The sequence below is a fragment of the Aspergillus niger genome (assembly GCF_000002855.4).
Source record: "Aspergillus niger supercontig An01".
In the NCBI taxonomy this organism is placed as follows: Eukaryota; Fungi; Ascomycota; class Eurotiomycetes; order Eurotiales; family Aspergillaceae; genus Aspergillus; species Aspergillus niger.
Window position 1 is genome coordinate 1,425,661 of NT_166518.1, and position 25,805 is coordinate 1,451,465.

At 50.6% G+C, this 25,805-nt stretch overlaps 10 protein-coding genes across 10 annotated transcripts; 7 read left to right on the forward strand and 3 right to left on the reverse strand.

Annotated features, from left to right (window-relative positions):
- Positions 1 to 211: 211 nt before the first annotated feature.
- On the forward strand, positions 212 to 1,365 carry An01g06040 (uncharacterized protein; the record flags this gene model as incomplete). The annotated part of the gene is made up of 2 exons (XM_001388991.3): positions 212 to 444; positions 522 to 1,365. The coding sequence occupies 2 exons, from the start codon at positions 212 to 214 to the stop codon at positions 1,363 to 1,365; spliced, it is 1,077 nt and encodes a 358-aa protein (XP_001389028.1).
- Positions 1,366 to 2,306: 941 nt separating this feature from the next.
- Positions 2,307 to 3,302, forward strand: An01g06050 (hypothetical protein; the record flags this gene model as incomplete). The annotated part of the gene is made up of 1 exon (XM_001388992.3): positions 2,307 to 3,302. The coding sequence occupies one exon, from the start codon at positions 2,307 to 2,309 to the stop codon at positions 3,300 to 3,302; it is 996 nt and encodes a 331-aa protein (XP_001389029.3).
- A 1,856-nt stretch (positions 3,303 to 5,158) lies between these two features.
- An01g06060 (uncharacterized protein) lies at positions 5,159 to 6,102 on the reverse strand (the record flags this gene model as incomplete). The annotated part of the gene is made up of 5 exons (XM_001388993.3): positions 5,159 to 5,289; positions 5,359 to 5,439; positions 5,500 to 5,889; positions 6,000 to 6,012; positions 6,082 to 6,102. 5 exons carry the CDS (start codon positions 6,100 to 6,102, stop codon positions 5,159 to 5,161), a joined length of 636 nt encoding a protein of 211 aa, XP_001389030.1.
- An 859-nt stretch (positions 6,103 to 6,961) lies between these two features.
- On the forward strand, positions 6,962 to 10,262 carry An01g06070 (uncharacterized protein; the record flags this gene model as incomplete). The annotated part of the gene is made up of 4 exons (XM_059748524.1): positions 6,962 to 8,104; positions 8,160 to 9,197; positions 9,254 to 9,585; positions 9,650 to 10,262. The coding sequence occupies 4 exons, from the start codon at positions 6,962 to 6,964 to the stop codon at positions 10,260 to 10,262; spliced, it is 3,126 nt and encodes a 1,041-aa protein (XP_059599679.1).
- A 581-nt stretch (positions 10,263 to 10,843) lies between these two features.
- On the reverse strand, positions 10,844 to 12,752 carry An01g06080 (uncharacterized protein; the record flags this gene model as incomplete). The annotated part of the gene is made up of 4 exons (XM_059748527.1): positions 10,844 to 11,484; positions 11,572 to 11,697; positions 11,788 to 12,249; positions 12,308 to 12,752. The coding sequence occupies 4 exons, from the start codon at positions 12,750 to 12,752 to the stop codon at positions 10,844 to 10,846; spliced, it is 1,674 nt and encodes a 557-aa protein (XP_059599680.1).
- A 622-nt stretch (positions 12,753 to 13,374) lies between these two features.
- An01g06090 (uncharacterized protein) lies at positions 13,375 to 13,598 on the forward strand (the record flags this gene model as incomplete). The annotated part of the gene is given in 3 exon segments (XM_059748534.1): positions 13,375 to 13,388; positions 13,399 to 13,463; positions 13,477 to 13,598. The coding sequence occupies 3 exon segments, from the start codon at positions 13,375 to 13,377 to the stop codon at positions 13,596 to 13,598; spliced, it is 201 nt and encodes a 66-aa protein (XP_059599681.1).
- A 249-nt stretch (positions 13,599 to 13,847) lies between these two features.
- Positions 13,848 to 14,432, reverse strand: An01g06100 (hypothetical protein; the record flags this gene model as incomplete). Its single annotated transcript, XM_059748537.1, has 2 exons — positions 13,848 to 14,363; positions 14,430 to 14,432. 2 exons carry the CDS (start codon positions 14,430 to 14,432, stop codon positions 13,848 to 13,850), a joined length of 519 nt encoding a protein of 172 aa, XP_059599682.1.
- An 890-nt stretch (positions 14,433 to 15,322) lies between these two features.
- Positions 15,323 to 16,715, forward strand: An01g06110 (uncharacterized protein; the record flags this gene model as incomplete). Its single annotated transcript, XM_059748545.1, has 4 exons — positions 15,323 to 15,384; positions 15,460 to 16,016; positions 16,101 to 16,592; positions 16,660 to 16,715. 4 exons carry the CDS (start codon positions 15,323 to 15,325, stop codon positions 16,713 to 16,715), a joined length of 1,167 nt encoding a protein of 388 aa, XP_059599683.1.
- An 844-nt stretch (positions 16,716 to 17,559) lies between these two features.
- Positions 17,560 to 22,314, forward strand: An01g06120 (uncharacterized protein; the record flags this gene model as incomplete). Its single annotated transcript, XM_001388999.3, has 3 exons — positions 17,560 to 17,777; positions 17,835 to 22,161; positions 22,240 to 22,314. 3 exons carry the CDS (start codon positions 17,560 to 17,562, stop codon positions 22,312 to 22,314), a joined length of 4,620 nt encoding a protein of 1,539 aa, XP_001389036.3.
- Positions 22,315 to 22,863: 549 nt separating this feature from the next.
- Positions 22,864 to 25,570, forward strand: An01g06130 (uncharacterized protein; the record flags this gene model as incomplete). Its single annotated transcript, XM_059748560.1, has 4 exons — positions 22,864 to 23,034; positions 23,095 to 23,259; positions 23,337 to 24,510; positions 24,567 to 25,570. The coding sequence occupies 4 exons, from the start codon at positions 22,864 to 22,866 to the stop codon at positions 25,568 to 25,570; spliced, it is 2,514 nt and encodes an 837-aa protein (XP_059599684.1).
- Positions 25,571 to 25,805: the final 235 nt, after the last annotated feature.

A 25,805-nucleotide genomic window follows, 5' to 3' on the forward strand; every position in this document is an offset into this window, starting at 1 on the left:
GTTGAATGCTCGTTACGTACTAATAAAATATTGTCATGAATACACGTGATAAGGATCTAGATTCAACTGTAGGAATATACATATATCACGTGACAATATCTTACGCATGGGGAAGGCGGTCTCAGCCAAAAATTATTCTGCCCGCAGCTTTTTCTAAATTTGCGGGCGATCAACAGAATCGGAGTCTCCAAATCGCTACAACCCATTCACCATGGCATCCGTTTACAAGACTATCTCAAAGAAGGCAGCTCGTCAGCTCGCCAAGGAGGAGGAGTTCGATGAGGAGGATATCGAGATGGAGGAACTTCTCGACAACGCCGACGACACCACCGACAGCGAAAGCGATGAAGAAACTACGACCGAATCGGCCAAGAAGCAGCTCGCTCAAGGATTCATGCCCAAGACTCGTGTACTGATGCTAACCTCTCGAGGTGTGACATACCGGTATGCTTGATGCCCCCATCCAACATGATATATTAACAATGTGCGAATGTGACGCTAATCTTTTCTGTTTGCTGCAGCCATCGACACCTGCTCGCCGACCTTGCGTCTCTGCTTCCTCACACTCACAAGGAAAGCAAACTTGACACCAAGAAGAAGACCGCTGGATACAATCTGCTCCTTAACTCTCTTGCCGACCTTCACTCCTGCAATGTGATTTTCTTCCTCGAGGCTCGTAAGCAGGGTCAGGACTTGTACCTCTGGCTTGCTCGTCCTCCCAATGGCCCGACGATCAAGTTCCACGTCGCCAACTTGCACACAATGGCTGAATTGAATGCTGGATTCAGCGGCAACTGCCTCAAGGGTGGCCGTGGTCTTGTTGTTTTCGATCGCTCTTTCGACGAACAGGGTCCGCTCATGAGCCAACCCGGCAACGAATACCGGGGTCTGATCAGAGAGATGCTGCGCGGTGTCTTCTGTGTCCCTAAGCGTGGTGTCAAGGGCATGAAGCCATTCATTGACCGCATCATCGGTGTCTTCGGTGTCGATGGCAAGATCTGGATTCGAGTCTACGAGATCCGCGAGTCCGAACCCGGAAAGAAGTCTGAGGATGGTGCAGATGCCAAGCCCACTCCCAAGAGCAAGGACGGTCAGCCGGAGGTTTCTCTGGTCGAGATCGGCCCCCGTTTTGTTCTTACGCCTATTGTCATCCTGGAGGGCAGCTTTGGCGGCCCTGTCATCTATGAGAACAAGGAGTACGTGAGCCCGAACCAGGTCCGTCGCGAGGTCCGCATGAGCAAGGCGGCTCGCTACGCCAAGCGCAGAGATGGGCAGACCGACCGGTTCGCGAAGCGGTCGAACCTGGGATTGGGAGAAGGCGAGAGGAAGCCGGATGCGCTCGACACAAGGCAACTGTTCAAGTGATGGATTTCCGTTTTGTTGGTTCTTTCTGTTGTTTTACGCCCTATTAGACTTGATATCCTCAAGGGATGTATATGTATTGATGCGAGGGGTACATGCATGGTCCTGCTGGCGTCTGGTGTGAAATAATAATAAAAGTTTTGATGCTACGGTTCACTATTATCCTGATTTTATGGATCTAATCATAGAATAAACGAACCTTGGACTTACTACTGAGTGGATTAGTATCGTTGCTATGAGCCTCAGCGATTGGTAATAGGGGAACGGTCAGTCTTCCAGCTCTCCAAAGAGTGGTGCAACTTGCAGCAAGGGAGGCCACGAACTACTGGGCTGTACGTTCTTGAGCTATAAGTATGTCGCAATTTTGACTGAAAGAACGAAGTAGCTGGTGAGCCATGGCGCATCTGCGGAGGAGCGTCGGCCTGGCTGAAAAGCGGAATGATGAAGGGGGATCCTGTCAAGTGACTTGGCGGCGGGTCTCCCTTTGCCTGCCCCGGATTTCCTCAGCGCAGCTGCACCCTTTCGCTCGTCATCATGGCATCCCTTTCGCAATACAGCCCTGGGTGGTCGCTGGGTGCTCATGCACCTTCTTCCACAATGGCCTCCACTCTGTCTTGCTTTCACTATGTTTTGATCACCCCCAAGGGCGGGGTCGCGACCTAGAGTTAGATCGTGATCGCGACGGCGTTGACTCACTACAGCGCCGCAGCTACCTCTGTGCCGAAGACTCGCAATTGAACCACATAATCTTCTCTCCATACCTTTTGACCTGATTAACTGTACTAGGTACATGTGACTATCAAATGAATGTCTACTGGTGTATTCGCTGACGACCCTAGATCCTTTCAAACCACTGAGCCATGCCCTTCCATCAATTGGCCACGGAGCTATTGCTCCATATATTTCGCTCATGCGAATCTGTCGCCGATGTTATGAATCTTGCAATGACTTGCCGGCGACTTCATACCGTCTTCCACCGGTCCAATAAACTACAAATTCTCGTTGATGTTGCGGAGTCTGAGTTGGGCCCTTTGGATGATATCATCCAGATCGTCACGCAGAATACCAGCCAACGTGCCCACCTCTTTCGTACCGCCCCTATAACCGACTCCCTCCTTAAACAAATAGTCCAGATCGGGCACGTGGCCCAGAAGTGGGAAATCATATATCCGGTCAAGAAATGGAAGACCGATTATGAGAATCGTCGCTCGCTGGATGACGATGAGCGGTTCCGTCTCCGCCGTGCAATATATCGTCTTTGGCTGTACCACCGGGCCTTTCACACGGAGACTTATAGTCGGTTTAGCCGCACCCTTCCACATATCGTTTCCGAGCGTGCCCAACTCTTGCACAACTGGTCCACAGCCGAGCTGGCCGAGATTGAGGATGTGCGTTTGATCATCGGTGATATTGTGCAGAACCACATTTGTCCAAGCAACGGGACTATCCAACGCAAATTCCGCAAACGCTACCCGGAAAGTAACCATCAACTGACCTTCAATATCCATTTAAATTACCCTTCGAGCAGTAGTCCCGCTGGTGCACCTAGTCTGTTTGAGAAGGATCTCAATCCAGCCGAGCAGTATTTCCACACCGCGCACCCTAGCAACTTCACTGAATCACCCGCCAAATATAAGTCACGGTTTCGGAACGATTACTTTCATGACCCTGGTTCTGAAGGATGGGGTGACGAGATCCCACATTATTATGTCGTGCAGGACATGCTGAAACTCGATCCGGGCCAGGTGATCTGGCTACGGGAGCATGCACCTCTTAAAGAACAGGTGGAGACTTATGTACGCTCCTTTGGGGACTGGTTCCGCGACAATGGCGAGACCTTTGGCGATACATTGGAGTGGGTGATGAAGGAGCGGGGTGATGATATCGATGAGTTTCGAGCTGCTATTGCAGAACGGGAGGTTGGCGTGGTGTGGGATTGATTCGATGGAATTGTGTATGTTTGCTGTCATATTGCGTAGCATATCGATTACTGTAGGAAAGCATGTTAGTGTTACATAGTTAATGTGAGAGAACTATCAACTGTGCAATGGGAACATTACCTTTTCCCTTGTGTGACCACCAAGCACCTTGGACTCTGTAGATACTCCGCGCTCCTATTAGTCAATATTCATCAATACCATAGACCTCATACCTGACCTACAGACATCAAACTACGATAGACATGAACAGTATAGTATATGCACGCCAAGCAAACAACTGGCTCTACACAATAGCTAGATAAGTATCCATCCATTCTGACCCATCAACCCGTTCCTGACCACCCGAGCTTAGTACGTACAATAAACCACAATAATAACCAATTTTAATAAGATATCATACCTGCAACCCCCCAAAGCAGCCCCTAATCACCACACCTACCTACATGGTGTGATCATCTCTCACCCACGTGTCCCAATCCAGAGCTTAAGAGCAACCATAGCTTAGTAGACTATCTAGCAGATAGTCTAGCTACCTGTCAAACGGAACTCTATTCCGTTAATTAATAGCTCGTAACTACTATTAATTTCTATCTCTGTGATATAGTACTCTCCAATCAACCATAATATTCATGTTTCTCAAGATTCCAACGCCCCAATTCAATCCTGTACATTAAGCAGGAAAAGAGAAAGATAACTCTTACTCTACTAGTAGTTATGACTAGCCCCCAACTTGCCAAAAAGCAAAGCAGTCAAAAACAAAACCCCCTAGTCAAGCGACAACAACGTCTCCTTCCCCTTCTCACCCCTGATCAACCCAGTCTAAACCAGACGGGGAATAAATTCAGCCGCGGCGGCTAACAGTGGGTAGGAGTGAGTGGAGACGGAGACACACTGTGAAGGGAGCACCTTGAAACCGAGGCGGTTGGCTTAGGTGGTCTTACCTAAGTGTCTACTTGTCTTGCTGGAGTGGTTGGCTTGGGGGTAATGGGGCTGGAAAAGGTGGTGGCTGGTGTTCTTGTGTATCCTCGAGTATTCCATTTACACTGGGAGTAATACTCTACATAAGAAAAAGTGATTAAGTGAGTACCGCGTGTGTAGCGATGAGAGAGAGAGAGAGAAAAGAGAAAGTAGCTGTGGAGCTCCCGGGTCAAAAGTGGGTCGGGCGAGATGCCCGCATGGGGTTGGCGAATTATTAATGGCTAGTAACGGGCAAACCAACGGGCGTCGGGCCCCATCCGAGGCGGCCAGAAGGGACGATTGCTTTGGCTTGCTTGCTTGCTTGTTTCTCTTACGGATCACTTTTTGTGCATTTCTTCTTTTATTGCATTTATAAGCGAGTAATCTTAGCAAAACCACTGTGCATACCGAACAGACAATCCTGTAGAGCCACGGATAAGACGCCGGGGGGAAAGTGGGAAATAGGAACAAAATTCGTTAAACCAAACAGGGATCTGGGTTTCCGTCATTAGGCAGACATCATGGGGGAACAGCAGTAAGACGTTAATCAGATCAATTTCTCATCAGGTTAGAATATAGGGAAGAAAAAAAAGGAAAACGAAGGGGGAGGAATCCACAAGAAAGGGGAGCAAAAGGAATAGAGGGGAAAGTGGTAAAAGGGAAACAGAAGATATAAAGGCAGAGCGAACAAGGTGTCGGGAGAATGTGATGTCCAACAAACACCGCCGTACAATGTCCATGACCCCAGGTGCCATTCCTAACAACGTCCCTCTTGTGTATCATCTCCAGGAGGCTAAGTAACAGACAAAAAGAGAGTTCAAGACCGTTCAATTATCACATCACAAAAATAAAAAGTCGTTGCGGTTGACGTGTCACACATTCCCCGATCTCGTGGCCCCTTAACAGCATCCCTGCTTGGTCTTCGGGTCCTCCGACTCGTCGATCCGCACCATGTCGCGGCGGTCGCCCAGAACGGTCTGGCCGGCATCACCGCCATCCAGAGCCTTGCTGGAGACGATACGGTAGATTTCTAAAGGTGACAAGAACGTCAGCATGACGGAATTCGTCTGGTAAACTGAGGACCGGGGGCAAGTCTAACCTGTCAGGATGTTCTGGAAAGCAAGCTCGACGTTGCTGGCGTCAAGGGCAGATGTCTCGATGAAAGAGAGGTTGTTCTCGCCTGGTAGCACGTTAGCACGCCAGCACATTTCATCCTAAGCCAGCGAAGGTTCCAACATACTTGCGAATTGCTTGGCCTCTTCCGTGGGCACAGCCCGCAGGTGCCTCAAATCACTCTTGTTACCGACCAACATGATAACGATGTTGGAGTCGGCATGATCGCGGAGTTCCTTCAACCACCGGTTGACATTGTCGTAAGTCTGGTGCTTACTGATATCGTAGACGAGAAGAGCACCGACAGCACCCCGATAGTAAGCGGAGGTGATGGCACGGTAACGTTCCTGACCAGCAGTATCCCAAATCTGAGCCTTGATCGTCTTGGAATCGACCTGGATCGAGCGGGTAGCGAACTCGACACCGATGGTGGACTTGGAGTCCAGGTTGAACTCGTTACGGGTGAAACGACTCAAAAGGTTGGACTTTCCAACACCAGAGTCTCCAATCAGGACAACTGTTAAGTACAATCGTCGTTGGTTAGCCGTGTATCGCGAAAATGCGGCCGACAATAGAGGCGATGGGATCGAGCGGCGACTGTGCGGAGACGGGAAGTGGCAACTTTACCTTTGAAGAGAAACTACCAAGTAGCCCGTTAGTTATACCGTTGCTTGGCAAGGGGTGCGAATGAGAGAAAGAGGATACTCACATCGTACTCGTCGTTAGCCATGAGGGGTGGTTTGCGAGAGCTCGCTTAGCTTTGTTACACGTAAGATCTAGAGGACTGGGAAGGGAGACGACGTGGTCGAGCTGGGGGGAGGTTTGGAGGCTCTTGAAAGGAAATCCGGTAATAGAGTGTGTCTGACTTTCTGGAAGGAGGGGCGCAACGTTGTCAGCTTTCAGGACCACATCCAAGGGACAGAGGCACTCGGGGGGAGCGAGGAGAAGGGACGTTTAAAAGTAACCGACGGGAGGCGGGATCGGAGGAACTTACCGATGAGTGTAGGGGAGGCAGGCACCGGGGCAGGGAGATTAGGAGGTTATCCAGACTGACTTTCTCCCTACGGATTCCCGTCCGTCGTTCGCAGTGCCGAGTGCACTGTCGCCCCTTCGGGACTAGCGCACGATCACGTGAGTGTATGCAGGTGGGCGGCGCGAGGACTTCAGTTCTTGATCTATTGATCAATTATTGTAAGTATCCTGTTGGGGGAGATCGCTTTTCACACGGACAGCTCCTTTAGGTGCACCGTATGTGTCCGTAAAAGTGTGTTTGTGTGACCTGATTGCTTTTCATCGCATGATTGGTCCTGCAGTTCTTCCGCTGTATGTTTGCCGTGTGCACTTGCCAGTGCGAATCTAATCTACACTTCGAATCGCGCTTACATGAGCAGCTGGCTGGCTTTCAGCAATTATCCATTCATTTGTTTCAAGCCCAGCTCACTGGCGGCCCACTATGCTATGCTAGGTGGCTATCCTGTAGCTAAATTTGCGTCTCCGGCTCTCTGTTGCGCCCTGCATTCCTTGGGCTCCACATATCAGAAAATCCTTACGCACTCAAATCCCATTCAGTCTTGCTGTATAATACGGCAATGACTAGAAAGCAGGATGAGAGCGATGATGAAATTTCCATCACCTCGACTGCGGTCAGCTCACAAGCATCTGAGTATGATGTGGAGGCTATCCTAGCCGAGCACAAATTCCCACATGGAAGGAGGTTTCTGGTCAAATGGGCCAATTACCCTGAGTGGAGAAGTACTTGGGAGCCTGCAGAATCCTTCAGAACAGCAGAGACCCTTATCGACTGGCAACGCAGAAAACAACAGATTGCAGAAGGGAAGCTTGAAGCGTATGACGTAGCTGACTGGGAGCGAAAGAACTTGAAATTCCAGGAGGCAAAAGAGGAGAAGAGACGCAGAAGAGATGCCAGAAGAAAACAACTTGGCTTACCCACGAAGGGTCCCGTGATCGAACCTTCAATTTCTTGGGATAGCTCCTGTGTGAGTGCAAGACAGAAGAGTACACAAACGTCGCCCACTTACACACCCAGCATTCGTTCACTGCCTTCTAAGAGGCAGCATGCCGTGGCGGAGCAACCCCCGGTCCTGTTTGGAAGTGGACAAAAACCAAAACCAGCGTCAGCTACGCCGCGTTCCGAGAATGCTCAGGAGGCCGCGAAGTGGTTTTCGCATTTGTCAACGAGGCGAAAACACGAGAAAGCTAAATTCAGAGAGCCAGATCCCGACATAAATCAACTAGAGCTCGTTCGACCGTCAGACTGGTCATTTAAAGCACCTCTGCACCTTCCCAAGTCTGGTTCTGTTGATCAAACACGAGAATTAGTCCAAATCGCGGATGAGCAGTCTGTTTCTCATACGGAAACTCGTCTCCCAGATGGACTTACTCATTTACCCGACCCGCTCACTGATCCGTCAAATGAAGACCGGATCAAGCACGACCGTCCAGATAAACCGGTCCAAGATGTTCCCAAGCTACCTCGGAGGGTGCCTGGTCCCTATGCCAAATTTGTGTCCGGCCGCTTTTGCAATCCCGGTGAGGTGTTAGTGTATATGTATTATGGACCAGACAAAAGATCCATTGGCCCAGCTAGACTATGTGGCCTTAGCCCCATGTCTGCTAAAAGGCTTATTGCAAGTAAGGCGGGTTTATATATTGAGGTTTGGTTCCAACATCTTTGCACGCTGGAGGATTATGAGGTACTCTGTTATAATTCAGTAAGTGATTCGGCGATATAGAACTAGTCTTTTTTGCTGATCCTAACAACCATAGCGGTCGCGACATCGCACATATTGTAGGGGCTGGATTCAGGGGTTTAATGATACGGAGTCCAAAATATATAGCATGGCACAGGAGCTTGAGCAAGGCGACCTTCTCGCGATTTTTCCAGGCATCCAGGGTACGCCACACAACGTGTTACTGGCCTACCCGTCTAATTCACTGAAGCTCGAGTCACTCAGCGATGGCTACTCCAGGAACCAGCCGGATACCTTTCTTAACCTTGTTGTGAGAGATCCCTTGGAATCTCTTGAGTTTATTGAGCGACTGCCCTCTAGAGCAAGAGCCGACGACCGGTGGACAGATCCTCGCCACCAAGACGCTGTCGTGAGGGACTTCCCGTATTATCAACTACCTGGAAGTGGATGTGACGGTATAAAACACGTCGACGACGCCCCAATGTCAATATCGTCTGAGCAGGGAAAGAGATCAACAGAAAGGCAACTCAAAGAGGTAGCTAGTGAGACGAAGTTGGAATCATCACCAAAGCAACTGGGGGTTGCTTCAGCAGAAAAGCAACTGAAGAAGATTGGGATACCCGTGAAGCCAGACAATTCACACGAGCCAATCGAGCTACAGTCTGAGAAAATGTCTAGTCCTGCGAAGCCAGACTCTTCACAGAAACCTCTGGAGCCAGCTTCGGCCGAAACAAATGAGTCTGCCGACCAAGTGCAAGACGAACCCATGGAAATCGATGATGAACAAGACGAACTCATGGAGATCCATAAACAGCATAGTTCTGCTTCAGCGCCATGCGAGCAGGGCTCAATAACCGCCCCGCCTACAGCTGACCTCGAAAGTGTTTTCAAAAAGGAGTTTGGAGTATCTTATGAAACTCTAGTGACAGTGAACGCCGCAGGCAAGGTGCAGAGAGCAGAAGCGTTTTTTCTCCTATTCGAGTCCGAGGCACTTCACAATGAGCTTCTAGTCCTCCAGGCCTTCTTAAATGCACATAACCCTGTTATATATACCTGGCAGCAGAAAGACGACTGGGAGAAATTTGCGCGAGCTGTCCAAGTCGGGGTGGTTTTGGTATGTTTTGCTTTCAACCGAGCTCAAGATGCACTAAAAGACCAACAATCAAGCAGGTTCACGAGAGCTTCGTCAACTTCAACGAGTTGCCTTTCTTCCAAAACGTCATCAGCAAGCCAATCAACTTCTGGAGCGTCTCTCTGGCCAAACCTCTCGAATATGCCGGTCACCGGTCCCACTTCCAGCGCATTTTCCCACATGGCGGGGCTATCTTGATGACAGAAGATATAATGCTTCAGGATCCGAAAGGAACCGTAGTAATCCTAGCGTGGTTCGCTGACTTCATCAAGAAGAAGTATCCGGGATATTGGAAAATCATGTTTCGGCCTGCTGTTCTGGACTGGCTCATGCAGCAACCAGAACCCACAGACGAGTCAATACAGGGAGTGTACGTTATTTCATTCCAAGCCAACCTACACTCTAATTTCTCTAACAAAAAACTCTGTCTCTAGATGGCCTACCATGTACCGTTTAGTCCTAGAATGTTGCGGCGTTCCCGCATACGACACCCCCCTTGGCGAGCTATCATCCGGAGCCCATGACGACTACCTCGAAAGCAACGCCATATCCCCTCCCAGCCTACCGAATTATGGCACCCGCACCGAAGCAGACAATCCAGACATCCCCAAAGGCCTAACCCAAGACCAGCGCAACGCAGACCACCTTGTTGAATTTTTTGCCGGCTGGGGCCTGGTTCATCGCCACCGATACCGACGATTGGTCGTCCTCACGCAAACGAAAACCCTGGACCGATGGAGTAAATGGCAACACATCGATGTCAAATGGGGCGCGAAGGATTTCTTGAAAACATTCAAAATTAATCATAGATACTACTGGTCAAAAGTCTTTGCTGCTCCTTCCTCGTCTTCAGCAGCGTCTTCTGCCAGTCTTATTTCTTCTAGACCAGGTACACCGTCTGAAACACGAGCCTCATCGGATTCCTATACGCCGCGGACACCGAAATCTCGAACTTCATGCATGTCGGTTACCAGGGATATGGATGGAGCTAGTTACTATGGCCGGATACCTGGCGGAGTATCTTCGTATCCGGATCCATACAAATGAGTCTTACGTGATAAGTTTTGCAAAAAGAAAGATTGTGTGTTACGAGCCGGGGCGGACTGATTGCTGTTCTAAGATTCCCTATCACGTAGTTCAGTTTCCTATTTCCCTTTTCTTCTTTTCTGTGTCTTATGTTTCCTATACCCAGTGGGCGTGAATTTGTTGTGTCTGAGGGAGATGGTGTGCCCCTCGTCGATTGATAATTTGTGTAGTAACCGTTTCATATGTAAATGACAAACGGAAAGACTGTCCTGATAATGAAACCCGGTGTTTGAGCCACGTATTTATACAGGAATATCAACAACATAGAATAAACCATGTAAATACTTGCAAGGCGGATATATACTAGTGGCAGCAGTAGCAATAAGTTCAATAGTAAGCAATGAAAGGTATCAACACCGATATAACAACGCCCAAAACAGCCAGCTTATATGAATAACTCATCCAACTAGTAATCGCTCAGCGAGGTTAATGACAACAGGATTAACTGCTGTCTGCCTGCCTGCCTAAGTCCCATGCTCTCCATTCCGTCCATATGTACATCGTCATCATCATCAACAACATCGAATCCAAGCGAACGACAACTAAAACCCAGCCGTCTGCGTGCGATATTCCCTGAAACTCGAAATCGGGGGTAGTTCATCCGCCGGCCGTGTCTTCGCTTTCTTATCTTTACTCTTCTCCGCTTTCTCTCGACGGACCTTCTCCTCCCACTTACTTTCCTCAGCGGCAATCATGGAATGGAAGCGTCCGCCCTGACCGCGCGCAAGATATATTGGTTTCTCGTTCCGCTCCGCGACGGATTCTGTGACCAGGACGAATTTGACGCTCGAGCCGGGGGTTTCGAACATTGCGTCGCTGAGGATGGTTTCTAGTTCGGTGCGGAGGGCGCGCGCGCCTGTACCCATTGTGAAGGCATTGGCGGCGATTTTGTGCAGGGCGGGAGTGGTGAAGCGAATTTCAATGCCGGAGAGGCTGAAGAGGGTGGTGTATTGGGCTAGGAGGGAGTTGCGGGGTTCAGTGAGGATACGGACGAGCAGAGGGGTGGTTAAAGTGGAGAGGGCGGCGGTGACGGGTACACGGCCGACTAGTTCAGGGATGAAGCCGTAGTTTTGCAGGTCGGTGGGGTTGAGGAGATCGAGGGCGTTGAAGTAGGTTGGTTCGCTGTCGGGGGAGTTGGGAGAGGTGGCCGACGTGAAGAAGGGGAGGTGCTTTTTGTATAGGGCTTCTTCTTCGGATCCCGGGAGGATGGGGATCGGTTCGTTGTTCCCCGGTGTGTGGTCGCGAGATCGATTGTTTGTGAGGGCTGAACCGCGGACGGGCTGGCCGAAGCCGATTGATCCGCGAGATATCCGGTCCATGATTACTTTGTGTAGCCCGACGAAAGCGCCGGAGAAAATGAAGAGGATGTTGTCTGTGCGGACGTTGTAGACCTCGCCTTTTTGGGGCATGTTGCCGCCATTGGGGTTGAATGGGGAGTTCCCTAGCGGGTTGTTGGAGGGAAATGTGTTGGGGGAGTTGCCGACACGAGGTGCACTTCGTTCTTGTTTCGCTTGCACTTGTACCGTTGTGCCCTCGATGAGCTTGAGCAGCGCTTGTTGTACTCCTTCACCACTGACGTCCTTCCCGTGGCTGACCTTTGCTGCGGCAATTTTGTCCACTTCGTCCAACACGATTATGCCGCGCTCCGCCTGCTCGACATCATAATTCGCAGCGGCCAGAAGCCTGTGGACGCAAACTTCTGCATCCTCTCCAATGTAACCAGCCTGCGTGAACGGTGTGCAGTCCGAAATGCTGAACGGGACGGATAGTATCCTTGCCAGTGTCTTTGCCATGAGCGTCTTTCCAACGCCAGATGGCCCCAATAGAAGGATGTTGGATTTCTCCAGTTGTAATTCCGACGAATCGTCAAGTCCAGGTTGCGCTGATGTAGGCAATGTACCTATTTCGGGGGTTGTATTGACGGTTTGTTGTTGGCCTGGGAACTCGTCTGACTGGCTTAGCAAGGCTCAGGTGATTTGACAGGCAACGGAATACAGATAACCTACCTTCGACCGGGTGATGCTCAATTGCCTCTCTGCGCGCCCATTTCGCTAGCAACTCTGCGTTTTCCTCCTCACGTCTCTGCAGCTCTTGCACCCGTTGGTAGTGGTTGAAGACCGCGACGCTAAGTATCTTCTTTGCACGATCCTGGCCAACGACGAACTGGTCTAGGTACTGCTTCAACGTTCTGGGGGTCACCCGAGGGGCTCCGAAAGCCGGAGCTGACGCAAGAGGTCCGGTTGTTGGGAGATCCGGTTCATAACTGCCAGTCCACGGCTGGTTTGTGAAATCTGAGCGATCGAATTGGGACCAGGCAGGGAAAGTGGTTGATGAGCTGGTGAATCCACGGCGAACAGGGCGGGTAAGCGGCTTCGGCGCATGCCGATAGCGCAAGGGAGAGTTGCGGTGCGCCCTGAGGAGGCCACGGGCCTGTATAGGCAACCGTAGCATGGCCAAGCGCAGTGATATCTGCAGGAGAAGGGTGCGATGATGAATATATGGGAAGGACGCAAGAAGCAGCTGGTCTGTGAAAAAGAGAGGGAGAAGGAAGGCTGTGGGCAGTCGAGGACTGTCACCTCCGATGGCAGCAGATAAGATGCAATACAATCAAATCAAACCAAATCGGGCGATAGCTTTCCCCGCAGCACGTGATGCTTATCGCCGACGGTACCCGTGGATGACGTGGTTGAGATGGGCTTGTCTAACACAACAAGTAAGGTTTGGACGCAAGAAGGATCCGTCAGTAGAAGAACTCTGGAAGACGTGTTGAGCTTCGTGCTTTGTTAGTTCGGAGGTTGTGAAACTCGAGGCGGATAAAGAACTCGTGTTTCGTCATCCGGGAGCTCCAAGTGCGACGAGCGGTGGCGGTCCCGATCGTCGCTCCCGTCCGTCCCAGACACCGACTTCGCTAAGGCCGACCTGTGCCATTCTAAACAAGTATGGCCTCCAAGGTGGTCTTTATTAATGACCTGAATAAGTGCTACATGTGAGATTTTCAATAGAATAGTATGAATTCATTTAGCATGAACTGGGATTAAATTCCCTATACTTCCCCGTTCTTCCATTAATTCATATGAAACAATGCGAGTCTGCCAAGAGGCATTGAACTACTAATTGTACCAAACCTTCTTCTTTCCCCAATGGCCTCAATTATGCTTACACGTATTCCTGTAAGCTTCCGTCCATTCGACAAATGTGTCAAGGTCGTATCGTACATTTAGCTTTGGCCAACCGAGCGGTTCCGTACTTTCCATGACACTGAAAGTTTGTAGTCACGGCTGTCATTCTTCCATTTGAGGTGTCCATACTGGTCCAATCGCTGGGGCGTCCTGTAAATATGGGAAAGCAATAGTCCCCAGGTGCCTCGTGCGCGATAGCTCGGCGTCAACTGGGGAGGGACCAGTGGCATCGACACTGCCACAGATTATACTGTAAAGCAGTGTGTTACAGCAACTGGCTGCGGCTTGTGCCAACCGCCACCCAGAATGAAAAGGAGAATTGAGCGAGTTGCGCTCGAGACAATCCATACTCCGAGATATCGAAAAGCTAGCTGCTTGATTTGAAGGCAGGCTGCTGCTCCATAGTTTGAGATATGAAGTTCCGCAGGGCCGCCCATCGATTGGAAACCGAGCCCCCATCCGTGTTGCTGTTGGAGTCTGTAGTGGTTGGCGCTGGTGCTTGCATGCTGGACATCTGCGCCATATTCTTCGCAAACCGATCGCGCTCCAGCCGTTCTAGCTTCTCTCGACGCTTCATAGCACCTGGCCTATGCTGCAGAGTTTTCTGCTTGATGATATTAACCTGTTTGCTAGGGTCGGTAGCAGCATCGTCGGCGTCCGGAAGCGCATCGGCCAATGAGTCCAGAGCAGCAAGTTTCTTGGAGGCACGCCGGCGCTTTGTAGATTTCTGGGAGTTCTTTTCTATCCTGGACACAAAGCTGCTGTGCTTAATCAAGCGCTTGTCCTTCTTCGTCGTGCGAAACTCATCGTGGAGAAAGCTGGGCTTAGACGAGGGCAGAGCGCCTTTCCCACTTGCAGGCTTCTTGATCGAGCGAGTAGGAGCCTATAGCAGTAAGGAGGTATTGGTAAGAATACGTGCATGCATGATATCAACTAGGGGAAAGCTTACCATGATGGGGAGGGATGTGCTGTTTCTCCGTTCGGGGAACAAGACGAAAAAAGGCTTGCATGTGCTTCACGAAGAACCGAATTCTTCGTTGATTCCGATGGGGTAGCGCGGACTATTCCGGAAGAGCACTAGTCCCCAACCGAAGACCCGATAGTATGTGTGGCTCACCGCCCAGGTGATTTCGGGGCCTCACCGACTGGCCGAGCCTAACCAGAGAGTGACAAAGTATTGAACCTCAGGCCAATTCCCCCCTTCCCGGTCTAGTTCGGGGTCCCTGATGGCCGTCTTCAGTCAAAGATCACTCGCGCTTTGTCTCGCGCCAGCCATTCGGGTTCCATCCTGTGCTACATTAAGGCTGATAAGAATTCCCAACAGTGGGACCAACAATTTAATAGCAAGGCACTAGACCTGACTAGGCCGACCGTAGTTCAAGGCCACAGAAACTGGATCGTCATATTTCCATCAGAATCTCTCCCCCTGCTCCTGGTCCAGTTTTCTTGCGGGAGGCAAAGATCCACATTCACGGGTTCCGAACCCGCCTTTTTATCTTGCCCTTGCCAGGCTCAGTGGCTCAACTTACATCAGGGCACCACCACACCGACACCGGTTCGATAAGATTGCCTTCTCATTTGTGGCCTTGCATGTGGATGCTGTCTCCAGCGCGCCTTTTATCTCGCCGGACGTGCCCTTTTCCATCGAGGACTACTACTGTGCCTGTGACTCTACCTCGGCCCCCGACCTTCCATCACCTCCTGTCTACTCCATTGAGTCGGGAATTTTCGCCGTGTCTATCAGCTTCCACAGCATATAAGCCTCAAGGGCCCGTCGCAGTCCGCTACTTCTCGCATAGCCCTTTCCACTCGTCGATCATCCCCGCCAGTACCGAAGCAACAATGGGCTCTCTCGGACCGTATCAGCGCAAACACAAGATCACTGTGGTGGGCTCAGGAAACTGGTATGTGCAAGCTGGCTTTCCGTCATGGTGCTAGTGCCAGGGAAGAAGGAAAAGGCTGACTCGGGTCATGTATAGGGGATGCGCAATCGCCAAAATTGTCGCCGAAAATGCCGCCAGCAACCCCGCAATTTTCGAGGAGAAGGTTGAGATGTGGGTTTTTGAGGAGAAGGTGGAAATCTCCAAAGACTCCCGGCACTATGATCCCTCTTCACCGCTGTGCCAGGGCCCACAAAACCTGACGGATGTGATCAACCAAAAGCACGAGAACATAAAATACCTGCCAGGAATTACTCTCCCCTCCAACCTACATGCTAACCCGTCGTTGGTTGACGCAGTCAAGGATAGTACCATCCTTGTCTTCAACCTCCCCCACCAGTTTATCATCAAGACCTGTGAGCAGATCAAGGGCAAGATCCTGCCCTATGCGCGGGGTATCTCCTGCATCAAGGGTGTCGATGTGAACGAAGAAGGTATTCATCTCTTCTCCGAGACCATTGGCAAGATTCTGGGTATCTACTGCGGTGCTCTTTCTGGCGCGAACATTGCGAGCGAGGTAGCCCTGGAAAAATGGTCCGAGTCAAGCATTGCCTATGATCCTCCGCACATGGATTCCAAGGCGCCATCTCCCAATCGTTCCCCGTCTACGTCGACCGAGAATCTCGTTCAGTTCGAGCACAAGGATGTTTCCGGCCAACTATCACGAGTAAAGCTGCAAGCGCTGCCGTCCGACTACCCCCCTGTGGACCACGCCGTCCTGAAGTCGCTCTTCCATCGTCCGTATTTCCATATCCGTGTGGTGAGTGATGTCGCGGGTGTGTCGCTTGGAGGCGCCCTTAAGAACGTAGTTGCTCTTGCTGCCGGCTGGGTCGACGGCATGGGCTGGGGTGACAATGCCAAGGCTGCCATCATGCGGGTTGGCCTTCTCGAGATGGTCAAGTTTGGTGAAAAGTTCTTCGGGGCCACCATCAATACTCGAACCTTCACTGAGGAAAGTGCGGGTGTTGCCGATCTGATTACTAGCTGCAGCGGTGGCCGGAACTTTCGCTGCGCGAAACTCAGCATTGAGAGGAAACAGTCGATTGAGAAAGTCGAGGAGACGGAACTCAACGGCCAGAAGCTTCAGGGTACTTTGACTGCGGTTGAGGTAAACAACTTCCTGAAGAAGCAAGGCCTTGAGGAGGAATTTCCCTTGCTTACGGCTGTGTACCGTGAGTAACCCAGTTCCTTTTCCCTTTATCTTGGTTTTTTGCCATCGATGTACTGACCATAAAACAGGTGTTCTCGAGGGCAGTATGTCCGTTGGAGATATTCCTTCTTACATTGAGCGGTAAATTGGACCTGTTGATCCTCTCCTTTGGTTTATGTTCGGGTTGTTAATTTAGGGAAATCTGTTCCTTTTGTGTCTTGACAGAAAGCCGGAGTCTATCTCTTACGTTGAAACCGGGCGGGTGACCAGCAGTGGAACCAGCCAGGCAGTCTTGAGCGCCAGGTTGTGATCGGGGGCAGGATTCATGCATTACCCCCTCCTCTTGTGTTTTCCCCATCCTTGTCACTTTCTTTCCTTTCTTTTCACCACCTTGTTTGTCTTTATCACCATCTATCTTTTGGGGGAAGCGTCTGTTGGTAGGTATACTTTGTCGAGATTTTCTCATGCACATAGACCGATGACTATAGACCGCAATGACACCGGAATGTCTGAATATTCTTCAATCCCATCACATCCACGCCAGTAATGAGCTGTACAATTGCCAGATCATCAATGGCCTGACCGGGGGCCATGAGGGGAGGCCAGCAGGGAAAGAGGAGGCGTGCGGAGGCCCGTGTTCTCGCCCGGGCCGTTCCAGCCCGCGCTCTCTTTCATGATGTCAGTGATCCCGCGGGGTTGCCCTGAACCTCCCAGGAACAGGAAACCTTGGTCGGCCTTGCTTCTCCTCCAGTTGTTCTTTTGCTCATAAATAGCCAGCGACCTCTGCGCCGTGGCTACACGGGTTGTCTGTGCTTCTACTTTCCAGGAGGACACCCTGCCTTTATACCCATTCATCTCCGTTCCTTGGTTAGTCTGGCCGGCAATTCACCAAGAATAGCGCCGCTAGGCTCACCATTGTCACGAAGTCTAGTCGAAGCTCTATCCCCACGCTCCCCTAATCGTGACGGCTAGTATCATTCGAGCTCACAATGTCCTCTCCACAGCAGGTTTATCTGCTGCCTCTGAAGGATGATGGATCGCCCGATGTTCCTGGAGGATATATCTACCTCCCTGCTCCCACTAACCCGCCATACTTACTCCGGTTTGTCATTGAAGGCAGCAGCTCAATCTGCAGAGAGGGTGCTTTATGGGTGAACATCCCTGAGAAGGGCGAGTCTTTCAATCGGTCTGCTTTTCGAAGCTTCAGGTAAGCGAAATAAATGGCCACAATTTAATCAGCATTTGACCTTTCCGATAAAATTAGCCTATCCCCGGACTTCAACAAGAACATTCAGATCGATGTCCCCATCACCTCTGCTGGTTCTTTCGCCTTCTATGTGACCTTCTCCCCGCTTCCTGAGTTCTCCGTTCTATCAACACCCACCCCAGAGCCAACAAGGACTCCAACCCATTATATCGATGTCTCACCCAAGTTGACTCTTCGCGGTCAAGATCTCCCGCTCAATGCCCTCTCTATATACTCTGTGATCTCTAAGTTCATGGGCCAGTATCCCAAGGAGTGGGAGAAACACCTCAACGGTATAAGCCAGCGTAATTACAATATGGTTCATTTCACGCCCTTGATGAAACGCGGAGCTTCCAATTCACCTTATAGCATCTTTGATCAACTACAATTTGATGACGCCGTGTTCCCCAATGGTGAAGACGATGTTGCGCGTCTGATATCTAAGATGGAGAATGAATATGGACTTCTGTCGCTTACGGATGTTGTATGGAACCACACCGCCCATAACAGCAAATGGTTGGAGGAGCACCCAGAAGCCGGCTACAGTGTCGAAACTGCCCCATGGCTTGAGGCAGCACTGGAGCTGGACACTGCGCTGCTGAAATTCGGACAGGATCTCCAAAACCTTGGGCTGCCGACCGAGTTTCAAACTGTGGACGAATTGATGAAAGTCATGAATGTTATGCGGGACAAGGTCATCGCTGGAATACGACTATGGGAATTCTACGCCATTGATGTGAAGAGTGACACACATAAAATACTCGACAAATGGAAAACATCCAAAGACATAGATCTAACAGACACGAACTGGGCGCAACTCAATCTTCAAGACTACAAAAACTGGACTTTGAAGCAACAAGCAACCTTCATCCGAGACCATGCTATACCTACTTCGAAACAGGTCTTGGGCCGGTTCAGCAGAGCTGTTGATTTGCAGTTTGGGGCAGCCATACTAACAGCACTTTTCGGTCCACATAATCCTTCGACGTCCGATACTAGTATAGTCGAGGAAAGTCTCTCTAAAATACTCGACGAGGTCAATCTTCCATTCTACGAGGAGTATGATGGCGATGTCTCGGAAATTATGAATCAAGTCTTCAACCGGATAAAATATTTACGGATTGATGACCATGGACCCAAGCTCGGCGCCGTCACGGCACAAAGCCCATTGATCGAAACGTACTTCACAAGGCTGCCTCTGAACGATGTTACCAAGAAGCACAAGAAAGAGGCGCTGGCGCTGGTCAACAATGGCTGGATATGGAACGCTGATGCTCTGCGGGACAATGCGGGGCCCGACTCCAGGGCTTATCTGCGACGTGAAGTAATCGTCTGGGGTGATTGCGTGAAGCTGAGATATGGCAGCTGTCGTGACGATAATCCTTTCCTCTGGGATTTCATGACAGACTATACTCGGCTCATGGCCAAATATTTCTCAGGGTTCCGCATCGACAATTGCCATTCGACACCATTGGTGGTTGCCGAGTATCTGCTAGACGAGGCACGCAAAGTTCGACCCAATCTGACTGTTTTCGCGGAACTATTTACTGGCTCGGAGGAAGCTGATTATATATTTGTCAAACGTCTCGGCATAAATGCGCTCATTCGTGAGGCCATGCAAGCTTGGAGTACAGGGGAACTAAGTCGTCTTGTTCATCGTCATGGCGGACGCCCGATTGGTAGTTTCGATCTTGACTTGCCCTCTTCAGGCAGTAGTCATGCAATAGCTTCTTCTGGTCTTGACTCCGGCAAAGAAAAAGTTGTTCATATTCGGCCTACACCAGTTCAGGCCTTATTCATGGATTGCACTCATGACAACGAGATGCCCGCGCAGAAGAGAACCGCCAAAGATACTCTGCCAAATGGGGCTCTGGTAGCTATGTGTGCCTCAGCCATTGGCAGCGTCATCGGCTATGATGAAGTATATCCTCGGCTTGTCGATCTCGTCCATGAGCATCGGCTATACTTCTCTGAATTCTCAGAGGCCCCCGAGACTGGTCTGAACTCTCTCGAAGGGGGGATTGGAGGCATCAAAAAGCTACTCAATGAGCTTCATACCAAGATGGGTATTGAAGGTTATGACGAGACGCACATTCATCATGACGGTGAGTATATCACTGTGCACAGGGTGCATCCCAGAACACGGAAAGGTGTTTTCTTGATTGCACATACGGCGTTTCCTGGTCAAGATAGCAGATCTGTACTTGCGCCTACACATCTTGTCGGTACTCAGGTCAAGCATATCGGGACGTGGCTCTTGGAAGTGGATACAAGCCAAACTACCAAGGAGCGGATACAAGCAGACAAGTCCTACCTACGGGGCCTGCCAAGCCAAGTCAAAACGTTTGAAGGTACCAAGATCGAGGAGTCTGGCAAAGATACCATCATATCCGTTTTGAATTCTTTTGTTGCCGGGTCTATTGCGTTGTTTGAAACATCCATGCCGAGTGTTGAACATGCAAGTGGACTGGACAATTACATCACCGAAGGCGTGGATCATGCATTCTCGGATCTTAGCTTAGTCGATCTAAACTTCGCGCTTTACCGCTGCGAAGCTGAAGAGAGAGATTCGAGTAAGGGCCAGGACGGGGCTTACGACATCCCCGGCCATGGCCCCTTGGTCTATGCCGGTCTACAGGGGTGGTGGAGCGTGCTTGAGAACATCATCAAATACAATGAACTAGGCCACCCACTGTGTGATCACCTGCGAAACGGACAGTGGGCTCTGGACTATATTGTGGCTCGCCTGGAGAAGTTGAGCCACAAGGAAGAGCACCCTGCCCTTGGCAGGCCGGCTGCATGGCTGCAGGAGAAGTTCCAGGCCGTTCGTCAGCTGCCAAGCTTTCTTTTACCCCGGTACTTTGCGATAATCGTTCAGGTTGCCTACAATGCCGCCTGGAAGCGAGGGATTCAACTGCTGGGACCGCATATACAAAAAGGGCAAGAATTCATTCATCAGTTAGGTATGGTGAGCGTCCAACAAACTGGATATGTGAATTCGGCGTCTTTGTGGCCCACAAAGAAGGTACCCAGTCTTGCAGCTGGCCTTCCGCATTTTGCGGTAGACTGGGCGAGATGCTGGGGCCGCGACGTGTTCATCTCACTCAGAGGCCTCCTTCTGTGCACAGGTCGCTTTGAGGATGCCAAAGAGCACATAACGGCATTTGCAAGTGTACTGAAACATGGCATGATCCCGAATCTTCTGAGCAGTGGGAAGCTCCCGCGCTACAATTCTCGGGATTCTGTATGGTTCTTCCTGCAATCCATCCAGGATTACACTGAAATGGCACCAGATGGACTGGAAATTCTCGATCATAAGGTTCCCAGACGTTTTCTACCATACGACGATGTATGGTTCCCGTTTGATGATCCGAGGGCCTACTCGCAACAGTCAACGATATCCGAAATAATTCAGGAGGTCTTCCAGCGACACGCACAAGGACTCTCCTTCAGAGAATACAACGCCGGGCCTGACCTTGATATGCAGATGACACAGGATGGTTTCCAGATTGATGTCAAAGTCGACTGGGAAACAGGGCTGATATTCGGTGGTAGCCAATACAATTGCGGGACATGGCAGGACAAGATGGGTGAGAGCGCGAAAGCGGGTAACAAAGGCGTACCTGGGACACCACGAGACGGGGCAGCAATCGAGATAACCGGGCTAGTGTACAGCGCCTTGACTTGGGTTGCTAAATTGCACGAGCGTGGCATTTACAAACATGATGGAGTTGACATTGGAGGTGGGAAATCCATCTCTTTCGAAGATTGGGCGTCAAGAATTCGGGCCAACTTCGAACGCTGTTACTATGTTCCTCTACAGCCAAAGGACGATGGCCAATACGACATCGACGCAAACATCATCAATAGAAGGGGGATTTACAAGGACCTGTACAGGTCTGGTAAACCATACGAGGACTACCAGCTTCGTTCCAACTTCCCGATAGCCATGACCGTCGCTCCAGACCTGTTTACTGCCTCCAAAGCACTTGCAGCTCTGGCTCTTGCCGACGAGGTCCTGGTCGGGCCAGTGGGAATGGCCACTCTGGATCCCTCCGACCTCAATTACCGCCCTAACTACAATAATTCCGAGGACTCGACCGATTTTGCAACCGCCAAAGGGAGAAATTACCACCAAGGTCCTGAGTGGGTTTGGCAGCGTGGGTACTTCCTCCGCGCCTTTTTGCACTTCGACCTTGCTCGCAGGACGACACCGGCGGAACGGACGGAGACATACCAACAGATTACTCGACGCTTGGAGGGTTGCAAGCGGGCTTTGAGGGAAAGTCCATGGAAGGGCCTTACCGAACTAACGAATAAGAATGGTGCCTACTGTGCAGATTCCGTAAGTCCCGATGCCCTCCCCTCTCTCTGTCTCTTTATCGTGCCGATCAATCTTCGCTAACCTTATACAACTCTATAGTCACCCACCCAAGCATGGTCAGCTGGATGTCTGCTTGATTTGTATTATGATGCATCAAGACATTCACAGAGCTGACTAGCGTGTTGTTGATACAATTTTCTATCTTGATCTAGCGAAGATCATCATGAGTTCGAATTAGATATATGTTTGTCCAAACTTAGTTAATGGAAATAGCTTTTATGTGCTGGCATGATCCTTACTCGTATGACGCCGGGCCGTCTGCCGTTGTGGAAGACCGCATAAAAAACGGTCGCTGAGTAAGCCACGTGCACAACTCATCGCCAACTAGAACGAGACGAGACTAGTACTTTTGAGTTTGGGTTCGTCAACATGTGTTTTAGCAAGCGATGCCCGACTCGGGTCCAATTTGCCGTTCCTAGCGCGGAGATTGCGGTGTAGAGTGTTTGTATCGGTGTCGCCTGACTTCTCCAGTTCAGCTTTTCGTGTCCAAGCAACATCCCCCAGGTCGCGAGCCCGTTTACTATCTATTGCGTGGCCCTGACCCCTGACGTCAGTTGTTTTTGACCTACGCATCCTCCCGAGCACAAACGTTTCCGAATGCATTGACAAAGCCGAACATCAATCACTACATCTCCGGTGCAGAACATCTGCTTTTCGAGCGTCATGTCTCTCACGGAATCCGCCGCGGCAGCTATGCTGACCGCCGCGGTCGTGGTAGACAGTCCCATTGACGTGCATGAGCCTAGATGGGATGACCAGACCAGGGGTCGGGATTTGTACACACAACTAGTGATCAGTTTGCTGGTCGGGCTCAGCGCCTTTTTTTCATTCTGTGTAAGTCTATGCTGAATGCAAGAATGAAACGAATCTCTCTAACAACTCGCGTCTCTATAGATTTTACGACCGAAATGGACCGAACTATACGCCGCTCGGCGTCGTCAACGCAACGCGGCTTCATACTTGCCCGAACTACCCGACAGTTTCTTTGGCTGGATACCCGTACTATATCGGATCACTGATGAGCAGGTGTTGGAGTCTGCAGGCTTGGACGCTTTCGTTGTAAGTTCTACATGTTGTCTTGGTCGCGGACTAGATGTCAGAATCGGCCATTTTCTGACGTGGGGTCGTTATCCTAGTTCCTCACCTTCCTGAAATTCGCCATTCGGTTCCTCTCCGCTATATTCTTCTTCGCCTTGGTAATCATTCTACCAACACACTACAAGAATACCGGCAAATCGGGGGTTCCGGGTTGGGATGACGACGATGACGAGACATTCGATGGAGACAAAGACAAGAAGAAACTCATATCGGATCCGAATTACTTGTGGATGTATGTCATTTTTACATACATTTTCACTGGGCTTGCTGTCTACATGCTCATCCAAGAGACCAATAAGGTTATCCGCACGAGGCAGAAATACCTTGGAAGCCAGACCAGTACGACCGATCGGACTATTCGCTTATCTGGGATCCCTCCGGATTTGGGAACAGAGGAGAAGATCAAGGATTTCATGGAAGGTCTCAAAGTGGGCAAGGTTGAGAGTGTCACACTATGTCGTGACTGGCGCGAATTAGACCATTTAATCGACGAACGACTGAAACTGCTGCGAAATCTTGAGCGGGCCTGGACTAGACATCTAGGCTACAAACGGGTTAAGGCAAGTCCGAACGCATTGACCATGATGCACCAGCAGCCGCGTGGCTCCAGTATTGTTTCAGATGGAGATAGTGAGCGAATCCAGCTTCTTTCTGAAGGAGGGCGCGACCACGTTACGGACTATGCACACAAGCGGCCGACAGTGCGCATTTGGTATGGGCCTTTCAAGTTACGCTACAAGAACATCGATGCGATCGATTACTATGAGGAGAAGCTGCGTCGTCTCGACGAGAAAATTCAGGTTGCTCGTCAAAAGGAATATCCTCCTACCGAGGTTGCCTTCGTAACGATGGAGTCGATCGCCGCGTCTCAGATGGTTGTACAGGCCATCCTTGATCCTCACCCCATGCAACTACTCGCTAGACTGGCTCCAGCTCCAGCTGATGTCGTGTGGAAAAACACATATCTCCCGCGCTCGAGGCGGATGATGCAATCCTGGTTCATCACTGTGGTCATTGGCTTCCTGACTGTATTCTGGTCGGTGCTTTTGATTCCCGTTGCCTATCTGCTTGAGTACGAGACTCTCCACAAGGTGTTCCCTCAATTGGCCGACGCCCTTGCTCGGAACCCACTTGCCAAGTCCCTTGTGCAGACTGGTCTGCCGACCTTGGTTCTCTCGCTGTTGACTGTCGCTGTGCCTTATCTCTATAACTGTAAGATGGTTCCCAACGTTAACTTTTTGTCTACTCACGCGCTAAATTGTCAACAGGGCTCTCGAACCAACAAGGCATGATGTCTCGGGGTGACATTGAGCTGTCGGTAATTTCGAAGACCTTCTTCTTCTCTTTCTTCAACCTCTTCCTCGTCTTTACGGTATTCGGAACCGCGACGACATTCTACGGGTTCTGGGAGAATCTCCGAGATGCCTTCAAAGATGCAACGACCATAGCCTTTGCATTGGCCAAAACTCTGGAAAACTTTGCTCCTTTTTATATCAACTTCCTATGTCTTCAAGGAATAGGATTGTTCCCGTTCCGACTCCTTGAGTTTGGAAGTGTTGCCATGTATCCCATCAACTTCCTGGCCGCTAAGACGCCTCGAGACTATGCTGAGCTATCCACACCCCCTACATTCAGCTACGGGTATTCCATTCCGCAGACGGTCCTAAGTCTTATCATCTGTGTGGTATACAGCGTGTTCCCTAGCTCATGGTTGATATGCCTGTTTGGATTGATTTACTTCACAATCGGCAAGTTCATCTACAAGTATCAGCTTCTGTACGCGATGGATCATCAGCAGCATTCGACGGGACGAGCGTGGCCGATGATCTGCAGCCGAATCTTGATGGGCTTGATGGTTTTCCAGCTGGCGATGATCGGCGTGCTAGCCTTACGCCGGGCTATCACCCGCTCTCTGCTCATCGTCCCTCTCCTTATGGCAACCGTATGGTTCAGCTACTTCTTTGCCCGGACCTATGAGCCTCTTATGAAATTCATCGCTTTGAAGAGCATTGACCGCGAGCGGCCTGGCGGGGGGGATATCTCTCCGTCCCCGTCGTCGACCTTCTCTCCTCCGTCCGGCCTCGACCGCGATTCTTTTCCGATCCGGATTGGTGGACAAGAACTCGGACTACGGCTGAGGAAGTATGTCAACCCAAGCCTGATCCTGCCTCTTCATGATGCATGGCTTCCGGGACGCACGATGGTTCCAGAGCTTCAGGGAGAACTGGAGCATCGCAATCCTGGAAACAATGCGGCCGATGAGTCCGTCTGAGACTGCATCAAAGGCGCCAAAGTGGATTGCTTTCAAAACATCACAAGTCAATCGATCTCTATCATTGTCTATATATGTATTACTTTCTAATTACCCCTTGTTGTATGAGTTGCTTTTTCCCGCCATGATCTACGATGCCATGCCTTTGATGTCATAGATGGCCATATACGCCTGATAGTCTTACACCCTCGAGGTGAGACGGTCGATTTTATGCGCTGCAATTTTCACGCGATCA